The sequence below is a fragment of the Lissotriton vulgaris genome, chromosome 2_1 (genome assembly GCF_964263255.1).
Source record: "Lissotriton vulgaris chromosome 2_1, aLisVul1.2, whole genome shotgun sequence".
NCBI lineage: Eukaryota > Metazoa > Chordata > Amphibia > Caudata > Salamandridae > Lissotriton > Lissotriton vulgaris.
This window is the reverse complement of record NC_141687.1, coordinates 1,059,959,683-1,059,976,246: the sequence shown is the minus strand read 5'-3', so window position 1 is coordinate 1,059,976,246 and position 16,564 is coordinate 1,059,959,683. Positions and strand designations below refer to the sequence as shown.

Genomic DNA, 16,564 nt, shown 5'->3' with positions numbered 1-16,564 from the left:
CATCCGTTCTTCCTTTTTGCAGTAGCAGGTCCCCATCTCGAAAATGAAGCAAGCAGGCCACCACCGGTCTCAGTGGTGTCCCGGGGTCAACGGCCTAGCTGGGACCCTATGCTCTCTCTCAAGGGTGTAGAAGGCACTGAGGCACTCGGGCTATTGAACTCCTGAACCAGTCCTCTGGGAAGGCCACCATATCACTCCCTTCGGTCCCCTCCAGGAGCCCCACCACCCAGATGTTTCTCTAATTGCGCCCTTCTGCATCTTTGGCCCAACGCTCCAGGACATTTACCCGATCTGTTAGGGCCTTCGTTTGTTGCGTCATGTCTTTCTGCGCCGGTGCCAACTCTGCAATTGTGATTTCAGTCTTCTTGACCCTTTCCGAAAGCTTTTTGTGTTCATCCCGTAGCAGGCCAAGACCCATTGCGACCGTGCTAATATCTTGGTGGAGGGTCGCTTTCGTGTCCGCTATTGCCTCTGGTATTTGTTCTAGCTGTTGCTGCACCGGATCTTCCTGAGCAGCCCGCGGTTGATCCATAGGATCATCATCCTGGTCTTGGGGGACTCCAGTCTGAAGCCCCTTAGGCTTACCCATAGTGTCAGAGGTCCACTCTGCGCTCCTCAACTGCTTCCTCCGTCTCACCAAGCACTCCGAAGGAATACTCCAACCCTGGCTCTCTGGGTGGTAGTGGTGCGAGTTACGAGGCTTACCGAGGGCTCGGCAGGGCCCAGTCTGGCCCACTTGGTCAATTCACTCCCAGGGTGCAATGCCTAGTGTCCTTTGTTGTGCCCCAGCCCACCAGCTGGCTCCAGGCTCGCTCAGATTTGCCCCTCTGTTCATGCCGCCATCGTGGGAGCTGGAGCTCCAGTCCGATCTCAACAGTCTCCTCTCAAGTGGGGTCCTCGAAATATCAAGTCCCAGGTAGCCAACTCCCCAATGGCGCATCAGCTCTCTAAGATCTAACACTATGCCACCGCTTCCAGTGGAGCCGCCACCTTACCATTTTATGCTGCGTGTTTCGTCCCTGTGATACTCAGCTTTTACCAGGGTCTGCAACCGCTCCGGGCTCTCTCCAGTGGGGCGCCTATTAGCTTCCCGGCCCATCCGCCCGTAGCCCTTCCAAGGTCCAGCTCCAAACGCAGCAGGCAGTCCCTACAATGTTCGCATTCCACAGCTATGTATGTGCTCCCCTGGGCAGCAGGCTGTTTCCTCCGGAGCAAGCCCCAGTCTCAGCACCAGTGTCAGCTCAACCAGGGGTTTCCCTACCCTACAGGTCCGCTCCCGCCGATCACCTCCCAGAGAAAGCCTCGGTCGGCATCCCGCTCGACCCCAACGACACTCCTCATCAGCTGGCCAGCCCGGTAGCAAGGGCCCTCAGGTCAGCCGCCCAGCCAATCCCACATCACCGATCTCCTGCGATCAATTCGCTCTCGGCTCACCTCCAGATTGGGCGTTGAACACCCTACGGCAGTATGAAATTACTGCTCCGCTCCCAGATCTTTAGGGGTCCGCCGACCTATAACAAATATGCCAGGGCGGCCGCACCAGCTCTGCTGCCTAGACAGCACCAGATCCCTCTCCGGGGAATTTCCTCCGCTTGCAGGCAGCATTCTGCTCTGCCTCCGACCCAGCGTCTCAGGGCGCAGTCGCCTACACCTTCCAGATGGCACCGCCCACCGCAGATCCGCTAGCCTGAACTTCTCTCAGCTAGCAGTGGTAACGGAGCGCCATGATCAGCAACGGTGTCCCAGTTCCGCACAACAAATTGTCCCCATTGGTAGCACAGGGGTCAGTGCTCTGCATGTGCCTTAGCCGCTCCCGCCACCATTTTGAGCCCTCTTGTCTTCTCAGCGCGGCTCCTCTGCTGCAGTCAAAATTCACTGTGAGCTGCGATGCGTGTCACAGGAACACTCCTCATATGCGCAACCCTCGGTGGGGGAGGGGGGACACCTACGGCGCTGGGCAGCTCCGGACTTCCAATAAAGCAGGATAGCTACGAAGTGGATGCCAAGCTCTCTGCTTACGAGTCTGCCATCGGCTCCGGCCAAGCCACGCCCCATTCTAGACCTTTCATTACAGCACTTCCCTCACTTACATACCAAACATGTAGAAATAAAGCTCGGCACACCACTCCTTCACTGCTATTAGTTCAAGCCATTCAATACATTATCTAACTCCCTAAGGAAGTACCCACTAGAAGCCATGAGTCAAGCCCTCTGTAGTCTGACTGCACCTAAAGCAGTCTCAACTTCAGAGGATGCCCCACTAAACAATGTGTCAGTCTAATTGCAAACCAACAAATTACCAATTCCAGTGAAAACTGTAAAGTCTACAAAAAGGTTTATTTTGAACAATTAACAAATTCATCATATTGAATCCAACACACATAGCAAAACCATGACATCTACCTGTCTGGAATTTTAAAACATTTGAAGTCCTTTATAAACCCCTGTCTCTTCTTCATGACATGCCTCAGAGGAATTAAACTCACACCCATTCTCATCATCGATATATCCCAGTCTCCCTTACCATTGCTGTCCCTGTACATATTTCAGTCCTAGCTATAGGAAGACAGGAACTTATCTCAGAGAGCTAATTTTGGTATATTAAGGACATCAAGCTATTCACAAGCAACAAAGGAATGGTGAAAAACACTGTCCAGAACCAACACACATAGCAAAACCAAGTGTCATTCAGGCCCATCATAAGTATCAGAACAAATATACAAGGAGGTCTTCTCGGTCTTGAACAAACCTGAAATACAAACACTTTGGTGTTAACTTTGTTTATATCACCCCAGAACATTGGCATCTACAAGAATCCCATTTTTTAGATACAGATTACTGCAGCTCTCTCGTCATCACTCATTATCCCCATGGAACAGCTAATGAGTGTTATACATGCAGCCACTTGCCTCAAAGGACAATAGAAATTCGATCACATTGCACCTACCTTGACTGACCTACACTGACTGCCCTTGATAGCCTGCGGCATCTTCAAGATTTGCTTAATCATCTACAAAGCTGAGATGGCAGGAGTCCGATCATAGAAAATGACATATCTTGCAGTCAATGCAATACCAGAAGATTGGATTCAGAACTGCAGGAAACAAAAAGCGCAGAAGCAAAACACCTGAAACTATGGTCAAAGGCTAGGGGAAACCTTCCTCTCCTCCCGCATACTCAGCAGACTTCTATTACTTTCTTGAAGTTCTGAAAGGAGTTAAGAACTATCCTCTAAAACAGCCACTGCCAAATCCGAGCTTTGCACGCTGTGAGACAGTCCAGTAGACCCCTAATTCACTGAAACCCACTCTGCATGCACAGTACTAAATACTTACACCATTCCTCACCGCAACAGACTCTGCTTGTACAGCACTCTAATACTTTTATAGCTAGGTGTGTAGCGGATCTATTGGATGTTCTTTATTGTATAAAGGTGAAGCAAAGCATGGTTGTGTGAAACTGTCCTTAATAGAAATGACAAGATTTTACATTTCCAGTAATATCCATTTCGGTTTGGTTTCAAGTTTCTTTTAGATGTTTGGCATACCTTTTGCTATCTCCTCGTCTTCTTTGTTTTTAACAGGCAAACCCCCATTCTTTGATGCACCTGAGACGACCTGCAAAAGTGATGGCAACCGCATTACAATGATATATACTCAAAGTGCCTTTCTAGAATATTAACAAATTTCACTAATGTTCAACACAAACAAAATGTACCTCCATTTTCGTGGTGCAATTAAACTCCAAAGGAAAACAGATTATTTTAAACTAGTCAATCAAGCAGACATTGATAAGACAGTATGCTTGGCAGTACATACTACTTATGTAGTGATACAACAGACATTAAAAGTCAGGGAGCGAATCTCTCAGGTCCAGATTCAGCACATGCAAACAAAGATGCAACCCTTCTATGATTGATTGCCTCTATTAATTCTTAACCCAAGATTTCCTTTCCTTCCCCTCCAAACTAGATGTCCTCTACATCTCCTGCAGTCATGTTCACCGAGTTGGGCATGAGACCAACAAAGAGTAACACTCTGCCTCGTCCTTGTGAATCTCATCCAGAACCTTCTGAATTTACTGAGCTATTATTAAAATGGTAAGGCCTGTGCCCTAATGCCTGCCAGACTCCAACAATTTCCATCCCATCAAGCAAGAAACCTGGAACATGTAGCCTGGCAAAGCATACTGTTTCAGAACAGATTCCAACTTCAGACCAAGGATCAGTTATCTGGCACAAGATTCTGATTTGTGGTTTAACAGCTGAGCTACTGATGTCCCCTCTTTTCCTGTAGAAATCACTGTAGGGAAGAGAATCAGCCAGCATTTATACCAAGTTGCAGACACTTTTGGCTAGGAAATAAAGCACTGAAAAAAATATTTACTCGTTTTTTGGCTCCTACGCTGCAGCAAACCTATGTAGTTAATATATATACATTTGTAAAAAGAAAAGTGCTTTGCAATCCCACACCTAGGTGAGAAAATTCATCGCTTATGACTAATAATGAAACCCCTTCGGAGGAGAACCTGCGTAGCTTCCCTTTTGTAGCGGCCTACCAGTCCTTCAGAGAAAGAATTGCACTCTTTTTTTTAACAATAACTAAAACCAGTCTTTTCCACATTATGTCTGGCATAGTAGAAGACAAAGGATTTCTAAAGTCATTTTCTAACAATGGCTAACAGTCTACTAAATCAGAAAATTCTAAAATCACATTAGGAAATGCTGTAAAACATACCATCCGTTAGAATAGAAACTATGAGTCCCTTTTTACTCATTCTGACACTCACTTTTTAATATATACATATTTCAAAGTAATTCTTTTTTGAGAACAAGAGAAAATTGTTTTTACATTTTTTCATGCCTGAATAGATTAAGCTATTTTTAAAATAAATTGTATTTTTGCGGTTTCTTACAGGTTCACAGAAAGTTCATAAAATACATCTCACTGCATAGAATATCCAATTCATCATCATTTCCATCTATAAAGTGCAAGGGAGGAGTGCAAACAGGGCAACATATAGAACATCACAAAACAGCAACTAAATCAATTGTGATATTTACAAAAATACATATAGAGAATTTTTGAGAAAGTTGAATACTAAACTTTCCTCCTCTAAAAGACCAAATTACACATCAAGATGCGGGTCTGCAAACTCAATTTCAGAAGCGTCATATGCTAATATGCTATTTCTTTAATGTGCCATTGTAGAAATCAAATTGCCAAGTGATATATACATAAACATCCATATATACAAACTAAAGTGCAAGCTTAGCCCATTCTAAGAACAGTAAGCAATTTCAACAAGAATCAAGTGCTGAGAATTCCTTCTTTAAAACCACAGAATAAAAATCAATGTAGTTATCAATGAGGCCTCACTACAGGTCTTGGAATTTAAATAAATAAATGTAAAGTTACTCTTTGTATTATATTTGGATATATTTTTAGATTAATCTTATTACATTTTACTAATGGGTTCTTTGATACATTGCTTAAATTCAATGTGCCAAAATAAACTTAACGAGAATATCCTACTGATCTCTTCACTTGAATACATTTCGACCTATTCCAGTACACCAGAAGATGTGCTTTTAAGTCCTTGATAACTGCTATATTTACTACTCGATAGGATCTTTCAGATGTCATCTTTATTATCCAAGCAATAAAAAGGCCTGGGATATCTATGGACACTGTTGACCATCACCATTTCTTTTATTTCCATTAATGCTACCAAGTTCGCTTAATCATAATTGATCTTTGAGAAGTGGTGTTGATACACTATTTTGTTTATTGTAGATAACTGATCGATAATTAATTGCAAGGATACCCTCATGGGTGATAGTGCGCTTTATAAATACAACTAACATGAATATATTTATACTGCTTTATGAACACAATGGTAGCCATACAAACAACAATTCCTCATGATTCAATCCTCTGGAAATCTGCTTTTTGTCCGACTGAGTAAGAGAATGGTTGGCAAGAATATTTGGTACATCCTCAAGATTTGTATAAGCTTGCTGAGTTAAAAAAAAACGACTGGTTTTGGGCAGAAACACACGAGGACTGTTTGGATCCAATTGATGTCTTATTACACTATGAAAGTACCACAGCAACAGATATCAAGACAAGCCACATCAAGCATTGCAATTTCATTTCTGATATTTCTGTCCTTTGACTGCTGTGAAGTACAAGTGCACTGACCATCGGCCTTTGTTCTACTGACTCCGTTTAAGGACAATCTCAATACAGGGTTTACAAAGACACTAAAACACAAGCACGTTTTTACCTGGGTTTCATAGCACCACAATTCTGATTCTGTATTTGCCCACGGATGCAACATCCTTGTTTACACACATTTGGTTAAAGCTATCAACCCTATCCCCTATTGGGTAGATTTTGTTACAGAATTCAGTTGAATTTACTAAAGATGCACCAAACAAGATAAACATGTGGATTTGAATAAGATAGCGAGATATTTTAACATACCTAACCCACTTCAATCACCACTTATTGAAGTGATTTGCCATGTACAGAAAAAGGACAAACTTTTTCCAGGGATTAAGGGAAGAGTTTAATGAAGCTCTTTCACATATCGAGACACAAACATGGCCAGACCTGATCAGACTGGGACGAAGTCTAGACCATAGCATGTTGAATAGTAAAACGAATGAATGAGGAGCCACTTGCAGTTAGTTCCTAAGTCAGACAAAAGCAGATTTCCAGATGGCTGAATTATGAGGAATTCATGCCACCCATTCTCTAGGATACAAATTCGATAATGTGGCTCTCCTGATTGCAAGACTGTTTTCTAATAGAGATGATTTTAAAGATGAGCTTGACTAACATGGAAAGACAATGAAAAAGTTATAGCATGTGGCTTTTTTCCCTTCAAACCAGAGGTGGTATCCAAAAAGACACAGATTTGTATATCAAAACATTCCTTCATATTAGTTGTGAATAACTAAAGTATATTGAGGAAACTGCAGTCTAGAGTAAAATAGGTCCCTGCAGTCAAAACAAGGCTGACAAATGAAATTATGCAAATGTTTTATAGACCTAATTGGCAGCTTCTCATAAACGTAACAAATTTAGGGGATTTGAGATTGCTTATTTGATACATGTCTATGGCTGTTGTCGGGTGATAATTGTAATGATCCACCCTCTATACCACATGCCAAAATAAATTATTCACCTTAAAATCAATTTCAGCAGCTATTAATTTAATAAACATGAACAGTACTGCAGGACCTCCGATCAGAGATTTTGAAATGGTGGGCTTAAAATGTACTCCCATCTTTTCTCTGTGTGTCCAAAACTGGGAATATTCCCCTATGTTGAAAGGGCAAAATCATGAAGCCAATATTTTAAAAACGTGATAAATGTTTTCTGGTGAATTATTGTAGGAAAGTGTGTTTCTGTTGCAGTAACCCCCCACTTTTTGCCTGATAACTGATGCACTTTTCCTTGGTGTGCCCTGGGTCCCTGTCAATCAGGTTCCCAGGGCCTGCGTTCTTTCCCCAAAAACAAACCCAATTAGCATCTCTGGCTACATGTCAGCCCCTGGTAAATGGTACCCTAGGTACCCAGGGCACTGTGACCATAGAAGACTGCTAAGGGCTGCAACACTTCTTGTGCCCCCCTAAGAGGCCCTGTACCCTGACACACACACAAGTGTCTTGGTGCAGAACAAAACAAAGAGTCAACATGGCACACATCCCTGTGTACCATGCCCACAACACACTGACCTGGCATAACTCAGTCACCCCTCTAGCTGGGTGCCCTATGCCTGTGGTGTGGGTATAGGTGCATGAGCCCTGTACCCCTACAGTACCCAGGTCCATTCTAGGGCACTGTAAGTTTAGTGCTGCCATTAAGAGTATATGGTGCTGGGAGGTAGTCATCACAAACTCCACAGCACCATGATGGCTACACTGAAGACTGAGAAGTTTGGTATCAAACTTCTCAGCACATTAAATCCACAATGATGCCAGTGTGGGATTTAATGTTAAGTGCACGACCGAGGGCAACTTAGAGTTGCCCCCTGAAACTAACCCACAACCCGTGTCCTGACTTAGATGCTGCCTAGGCTGCCACCCAGCAGACATGTTGCTGGACCCGTGGGTAGAGAGCCATCCGCTCTCATGGGCCTGCAACAATGCACATCCTGGGGCGAGGTGCTAGGCCTCCTTCCCAAGGATGGGCAGGGGAAGCTTCAAAGGCATTCTGTCTTTGTGAGCTTCTCCAGGCCACTTGTTGTACTCAGCAACTGGCCCCCACTGGTTCTGACCCCCACTCTGGCGAGAAGAGGAAAGGGGGTGTGCCAGCCTCTGCCAACTCCACCCCTCAGGTGGTGGAGGCGAGGTGAAGCACAACCCCGGGCTCTCGCCATCTTGAGGATGGGGAGCCCTACCCAATCAGAGACAGGCTCCTGCCCCCCTCCCACTGGAGAGTGGCAGGATGGGGGGTGTACTCACCCCAGGAAAGGGACCCATTGGTCCCTGACCTTCCCCTACCTGTAACGTAAATTGAGTATTTAGGGGCACCCTGAACCTTCCTTCCTCAGATCCCGATTCAGAAACTACAAGAAGAACAAAAAGAAAGAAGACCTTCTGTGCAGCTGCTAACAAGAGGACGACAACAATTGACTTGGCCCCAGCCCTACAGGCCTGTCAACCCTCGAACCTGCTAAACCCCAGCGTCTCCTGTGGTCAGCAACCTCGAGAACCCCAGAGGACCTGACTGTCTTGCTCATCTAAAGACTGGGAATCCCATGAGCAGTGGTTCTGCTCAAACAGCAACAACCCATGGTGCCAGCCAGGAACCGCGAATCCAGCAAACTATGCACCCGCCGAGCCTGGCCTGTGCCTGAGTGCACAAAGACCATGAGGACGTCCCCCCGGCGACTGAGACCACAAATCCAGCGCCCAAGGACCCTCCTGGTGACGCCTGCAGCCTCACAACCAGGGACCCCTCCAACCGTGACCAGCTGAGGGTAAGATTTCCCGACACCAAAAGACACCCCTGCACCCGGCGCCCCACGGCCCCCTGTGCGCAGCTCCTGGGTGGTTACCTAACCTACAGCGTCCCAACTTACCTCTCGCAAGCGGTGGTCGCACCTGAAGAATCTCCGTCCCCGAGCTTGCAGCCTTTGTTCGTCTTGCAGCTTTCCCAATGAAATACAGTGGGCTCCCGACGGCCCAAAAGCACCCTTCACCCAGCTGCCCGGGTGCCACTGGAAGTGCAGCATCTGTCCTATCCTACTTCCTCACTTTCCCTGTGTAAGTGAACAGGGGCCCAGCTCCCACAGCCCCGTGGCCTGCCAGCTAGCAGCCACCAACCGAAGGCACCCTGCCTGTCATAGGCTAGCATTGAGCCTACTCAGTCTGCACCCGGCTGCCCCTGTGCCGATCAGATTGTAACGACTGTACCTACCTGACCCTGGGAAACCCCTGAGTCTTACCCCAGAACCTTAACTCTGCCAGTCGAGTACTTACCCAGTGTTGAGTTTTGCAACTTTGAAATATTTCTTAAAAATCATCCGATCGGGAGGAATTACGCATCGAGCAAGATGGCCGCTTAGGACCTCTGCTCCGCGTAACTAGCCCCCCAGCTCTGTGACCCTGTAATTTATCCTGTCGTTGGAGCCTGCCGCCCTACGAAGTTGGTGCCGCTGTGTCCCAGACTGTTGCTCCGGACCCGCTGCGATACCGGGGGCCGGAGATACGCCGCCAGATATCTGCAGCCTGGGACGTGGCTGGGACCCGGGACTTGCGTGCGCCCAGTGGCTGTGCATGAGTGGATAAACAGGGGACCGGACACAGGATGTCATTGGTCCGGCCCACTGGAGAAGTGGGACGGAGTGGTGCCGCGGTGAGCGGGGAAGCGCAGCCACGCGTAAGAGGAGGGGGATTTGCCTGCTACATCGCCGGTACTGGCTGTGCACCCCCCCCCTTGTGTGTGCTGGAGGCTCTCTGCGCGAGGAACTGGTGGAGCAGGCAGCGGGGGCATCTGAACAGGAAACAAAGCCCTCTCTGTACAGCAGGAAGTGAGAGCACAGGCAGAGTGAGGGCTGATATCTAAACCCTCAAGTTTATGACACCCCTGAACAAGGACAAACCTAATCAGCACAACAGGCTGAATGTGGGTCCCCATTTAACCCCTCATTTGCATAACACCGCTGAACAGGGAACAAAACCCACTCAGCACAGCAGGAAGTGAGAGCACAGGATGGGTGAGGGCCGCCACTTCTCCCCTCAAGTTTCAACTGGCGTACCATCCTATTTCTGGCACCAGAGATCCTCATTCCGCCTGGGGTGAGTCTGCCGGGTGATTCTCGCACGGGCGGCCCTTAGTCTGGTCGTCCATTCAGATACCATTACCGTCCGGTGGATCTCCCAACTCTCCCCCCCTCGTTGGATTATTGACTGGATGTGGCTGCACGGAGGGGTGCGGTGGAGTGCCTGTGATCAGCCGCAGCGTTGAATGCCCTGCCATGACGCCCGGGGTGCGACAAGTGATCCCGCGGGCGCTGATACGCCGTCGGGCGGCGCACCCTCCTGCTGTGAAGCACAGAGGCCCTCGTTCCGCCTGGGGTTAGCTTGTGTGGTGGTTCTCCAGCAGTACGGCCCTCGGACTGTTTGTCCATCTGCCTGTCATTGCCGCCCTGGGGTTCTCCACCGCTGCATCCTCCCGGAGATTGTGACTCGTCCGTGGGGTGGTGGTCACCAAGGCCCAGTACGCCTGGTAAAGCCGGGGTGTGTTGTGAGGGCCCCGGCCTGTGGAAGACGTGCTTCGATCGGCTTGGTTCTGGCCAGTCCTCTTGAAGATCCTGCTCTGGGGCCGTGGACGGTCGCATCTCCCAGGGGCGTCTTGCTGCTTTGGCCTGTCCTATACGGTGGTGTCAGACGAAAAGAGAGAAGGCAGGTTAGCGGGTGTGGCTGAATCGGCCTGGGGCCCCGCAGGAACACATGGCGCTCGGGGGTGGAAGTGGCGGTTGAGGAAAGTTTCTGATGGCGGCCAGGGCAGGTCTTCCAGAGGGTCTAAACAGGTTCCGGCCAACAAGCTGGACCCTTACACTATGCCTAAAGGATCGCCTGTGGAGACGAAGCGGGCCCAGTCGGCGAGCGGTGCTGACGCTTCAGGATGTGATGGCGCTATTGAGGAAGTCCAGGCGTCATTGGGGCATAAAATGGAATCTCTTGATAACAAACTGGACACGGTCAAGATAGAGGTCAACCTCATCCGGGCGGATCTCAACGAAAGAAAGGGAGGTCAAATAGTTGGATATAAAGACCGCCAGTCTGATGGATGATATGGCATTGATCCAACAGGAGGTACGTGATCTTAAGGCCTCCCGGCACTGACGGACAAGAAGCTCGACGATTTTGAAGGGAGGGCCCGACGAAATAATATTTGCATCCTCGGGGTTACCGGAGAAAGCTGAGAATCCTGCCCCAGACTTGTTTGTCAAGTATATCATCCTGACCCACCTCAAGCCCAAGGAACTGAGTAACTTTCACGATTGAACGGGCGCACAGGGTGACCGGGGGGCGACCCAGGCCTGGAGCGCCACCTCACCCGATGATCACGAGAGTCCCGAATTTCAGGTACAGGGATATTATTTTGCAGGCAGCCCGCTTGGGGGGACCCCTTCGGTATGAGAACGCCACCCTCTCCTTCTTTCCAGGCTTCACGCAGCTTGTGCAGGGACAGCGTCAAAGCTTTTTACCTGTGAAGAAGAAATTGAGAGACAAGGGTCTGAGGTATGCAATGATGATTCCGGCGAAACTGAAAGTGGAGGCCGAGGGGCGGACTTGGTTTTTCGACAACCTGGATGTTGCAGTGGACTGGATCGATAGTCATCCCCCGGCCGAATCAGAGGGACACAATGTAGATGGAAGAGGCTCACACAGGAGCAGGAGTGAGGGAGGCGGACGAGACGGTGGACTTATGGTTATTTACACGGTGGTGGGTCTCGACCCATCGGTGTGTGTTTGTTGGAGCAGTATTATTGAGAGAGTGTGGGTGATTCCGAAATAACAAACCAACGTTTGATGTGGAGCTGGGGGGGGAGAGGGCAGGTCATCGAATCTCCTCCTCGTTAATACCTTTAGTTAGTTTGTAGAGTTAGATTGTTGGGCGACAGGCACACTGCGAGTTGGGAATGGGAGTAAGCCATGAGCAGGGAGGGGCGGGGAGTGGTTCGGGATTAGCGAGGCCCCGTGAGCCTGGTGTCACGCTGTTCATGGGTTTGTTTGGTAGGTGTTTGTTTTTTGTCTTTTCTTTTTCTTTGCATCAGGTGACAACAGTGTGATTGTATTGTATCCATACTAGTTTAATGTCGAAGATTAGTCGGGGATCGAGGATAAAAGTGCTACGCTGGAATGTGAACGGCCTGGGAGACAGGATTAAGAAAGGGATGGTCGCCAGTTGATTAGAAGACACTCCCCAGACGTAGTCTTATTTCAGGAAACCCATCTTATTGGTAATCGTTGCCTGGCCCTTCATAAAGAGGGTTATAAGTTGGTTGCACATGCTGGGTTCACGACGGGGTCTAGAGGGGTTGGGATCCTGGTTAAAAACTCTTTTCCGGGGGGCGTGGTGAGGATGGTGGCGGAGTAGGACATGTCTCCCAGTCCCTCCGGCGCCACCGAGAATAAAGCTTTGTAATTGCCCTTACCGGTGCCCGTTCACGGGTTCTACGGCACCCCTGGGACTCCCTGCGAGCTCCGGCTCTCAGCGGCGCCTTCACAGCGGAGCGTTTAGATTGCAGTCCGCCTCCTCCAGCGACGAGCCCTGAAGCCGGGCCGACAGCGTGGGCAGTGTCTCGGAGACCACGACCGTCGCGTGATCTGTAGCCGAGTCGCGCTACCAGGGAGGCCGGCGCTGCCTACGCCGCCCCGGTCGCCAGGACCCTGCACATGCCTGGGTACTCCAACTGGTACATGCGGTAGATCAGCCCGGGCACCGACGACAAAGCAGGTGAGGGGGCAGAGGGGCGCGCTCCTCGCGGCTGCGAGCCGGACCGCGGATCGGCGGTCCGTGACGTACCTGCACCACCAACGGGGCCAACATCCACTCTCAGGCGCACACAAACGGGCACAATCACGGCGCCGGATTAGACTACGGGCCCGATCCCTCACCCAGCCTGACGAGGAGCTGCCAGCGCTGCAAATTAGAGGGGGGTAGCAGCAAGATAGCCTCAGGACTTTTTCCCCAGGGCCGAGAGACACGAGCCGAGTCGACAGCCTGGGCCCAGAGTGCCACTGACCCACGCTTGCATAGTGTTTCTCGATGACCTGAGAGGGGCCCGCAGGCACGCTTAGCGGCCTACTAGGGGCTTCGCTGAGGGGGTGAGACACGGTGGAGCGGCCCGTGGAGGGGCTGGGCCGACTACCCCTCCTTGGTGGTGTCGACAGCTCCGGAGCCGGCCAGGGAGTGGTGGTGTCGCGAGGGCTCGGCTGGGTCCGCCTGCTGGGGGCGAGTATCGACGGGGACACACTCCATTTCGGCCTGGGAATCGTCGGGCGCAGCAAGGGAGAGTGCGTGACAGCGCTGCGAGGGCCTAGTTGCCCCCCCCCGCCCCTCCGGAGGATTCGCCAGAGCTCTGGGGACCTTGCAGACGGGCCCTACTGCCTGGACAGCGAGAGTTTTGCGGCCTACCTTGAGTTTGGAGATGCAGAGGTGAGGAGTGCGCCTTTTACCAGGGTGCCAGGGGCCTAGCATTGGGGCCCAGAAGTAATCAAGAGTACATCGGGGGTGCGGAGGCAAAGTGCGTGATTCCTGGACCCTTACCTGTTGTCTACGAACCGTCGCAGAGGCGATTAGAGGAGGAGCTGCAGACCTAGGGTGCCCCGAATATGGCCTCCACCAGGGGCAAGAAGGACAAGGACATCAAAAGGTACGCTACCGAAACCGGGGAGTGGGAGCCCCCGTCAGGTGGCGGCGCAAGCGCTGCAAGCAGATGAGGTTGAGGCACCGGCCACGAAGGCCTTCATGTGGGAGCTCTTTGCTGCCATCAAGGGGGATATCCTAGCTGTCCGCACTCAGTTATCCGCTGACATACACGAAATGAGGCGGGATGTTGACTACATTGGAGAACGAGTGGCGACACTGGAGGAACACGACGTGGGCGCTGCTGACTAGCTGCATCACCTCCAACAGGATGTTATCCGTTTGACGGAGCAGAATCTAGACCTACAGGCGCATACTGAGGATCTGGAAAACCGCTTGAGGCGGAATAACATTTGTATTCGAGCTGTGCCCTGGAAAGATGAGGGGGAGAGTCTCCGTGACTACATGACGGCGCTGTTTAGACAGATTTTAAGTGAAGGGGACGACTTCGAGCTCCAACTGGACAAGGTTCATAGAGTGGGCCTACCGAGAGGCGCACAGGCTCCACCGCCGGATATCCTGGTGTGTGTCCACGGCTTCCAGGTCAAAGAACAGATTTTACGCAGAGCTCGTGATCTCGCCACCATCCAATTCCGTGGGCACCAGCCTGTCCTATACCAAGATCTAGCAGCCTCCACACTTGTCAAGCGCCGCAGCTTCAAACCTATCACCTCATATCTGAAGGAACAGGGTGTAGTGACCGTATTTTTGGCTCTATTTCTGAGTGATGGTGACTTTAAGCTTGCTACCATCCTGGATCTTTATTCTTGGCTTGTGTTGGTCCTTTTCAGGCCTTTTTCCACACCTAGAAGCATAAACTAGAGGATAGCTGCTTTATATGATGATAGATCCCTTATTCTTGACTCTAATCCATCTATGGCCTTTTGGCTATGACATAATTATGTGTCCTTTCATCATCCTACCTATAGTAGAGGGTGGATCCTGCAGTCCTGACTTTATATTACATGTTGGTATGGTTTGTGTATGTACTCTGACAGAGCTAAGTGTTATTTCATCCTTCTCAGGCCTACAAGGCCAGAACTAGAGAGACTCCATTTTGCTTTCTGTCCCTGCAGACTGAGATGCTTGCAGGGTAAAGGTGATGTTTTAGTTATGAGGTGTTGTTCGCCCTTTGCAAACCGGAGAGAACCGGCCAGAGCTGAATCTAATCAAGAAGTGTCCCTGGGCTCAGGTCTCTAGACGAAACAAGCAGCTGATCACTGTGAGGGCGTCTAGAGCAGGGAGCCTGGTGCATGGACCTGGTGGGAGGAGGCTACTGGCTGGAACTTTCCACTAGAGGAGAGCATTCCATATTAGCGAAGTGCAGGAGAGGAGGAGTGTCAGTCGGTTCTTGGAGAGAGAGAAGTAAGATGGTTTTTTGGAGCTGAAGAGAACAGTTCAGTTCAATTGGTTTTCTGGAATGGAGAGAGAAGGCAGATAATTGCTGAAGCTGGAGAGAGCAGTCAGATGAACGAAGTTGGAACTGTCAGCAGAAGCTGCCAGTTTATCAGGATGCATTAAAGCAGTTACCAGTCAGATGGAGGAAGTTGAAGCTGCCAGCTGGAGCAGTTGAGCCAGAGGAGTGAAGCTGTGGTGACGGAGGGAGAGAGAGAGCCCTGATTCCACCAGAGAGAGAGAGAGAAACATTCCTCCTAATAGGGTGAGGTATTCTAAACTAGTTTGCTTTACACTTACACCTTAATCTTGTCTTTTATTTCCTAGGCTAGAGCCCCCTATTGTATTGCTAATCCTTTTTCTTTCAGCGGTGTGCAGTATAATCCATTCCCTCTTTAGCTATTTATAGTCAATTACATGTGGATATAGTAATAAAGCTTTACAGAGACCCCGCAGATCTGTGTATGTGTCTATTCCCATTTTCCTTTGCAGGCTATATGTTATAGTATAGTGTTATATTGTTAATGTTATTGTAATAAAGGAACCCCAGTCCTTAGTGAGCCAGTGTGCATGTGTTGTTCTTATGATAAAGCTAACCTTTCTTCTAACCAGATGCTGTATGGTAACTGATGGATCAAAAGGAAGGAGGAGCGCTTAAATCAGGGAATAACTTTTGCATATAGTGTGTGTTGGACTTGGCCTTTTCCCCCGAAATTTTTCGCTTTTAACCCCCTTATCCAGGATGTCTCCCCCATGGGATTAAACCTGTATAGGCCATGAGTGGTGTGAGACACCTTGTTGAAAATGTAATTACATGTAATAATGTGAGCACTTGTAAAATCCCCCATTTTAAAACTGCACCGGACTGAAATGTAGTGTATTTAAAATGGATGCCATGGCCATGGGTTTTGCCACTGGACTGCCATAGGTCAGCGGTCTAGATAATATTACCCAGCTACCCCTAGCTTTTGGAGGGAAAGCCTGGCACCCAGGGTGCTCACCCCCTCCCCTAGAACCAGTTTAGGCCAGATTTGCCAACATTCCGGAAGGTGCTGGCTCTGTGAGGGAGGAGGGTATAAATAGGGAGAAGTGCCACCAGAAAGACAGACAGAGTTGGGACAGGGATGTGAGGGGACCTGCTGAAAGGAGTCACCGCCACAGGGGCCTGTGAGCTGGGCCCTGCACCCATTTCACCCCCCTCCACTGTCCCCCAGGGCCCCTGACCAAAGGAGAGCCCCCCTAGGTCCCTGACGCTGTGGGACCTTGAACTACGC

At 49.6% G+C, this 16,564-nt stretch overlaps 1 protein-coding gene across 2 annotated transcripts in view; it reads right to left on the bottom strand.

Moving 5' to 3' along the window:
- LOC147731591 (signal transducing adapter molecule 2-like) overlaps positions 1 to 16,564 on the bottom strand; it is a 520,259-nt gene that overhangs the window by 327,691 nt on the left and 176,004 nt on the right. For both annotated transcript variants that reach the window (XM_086956701.1, XM_086956702.1), the window contains exon 6: positions 3,548 to 3,617. In XM_086956701.1, coding sequence (XP_086812827.1) covers positions 3,548 to 3,617 — 70 coding nt within the window. The remainder of the gene's footprint in view (positions 1 to 3,547; positions 3,618 to 16,564) is intronic.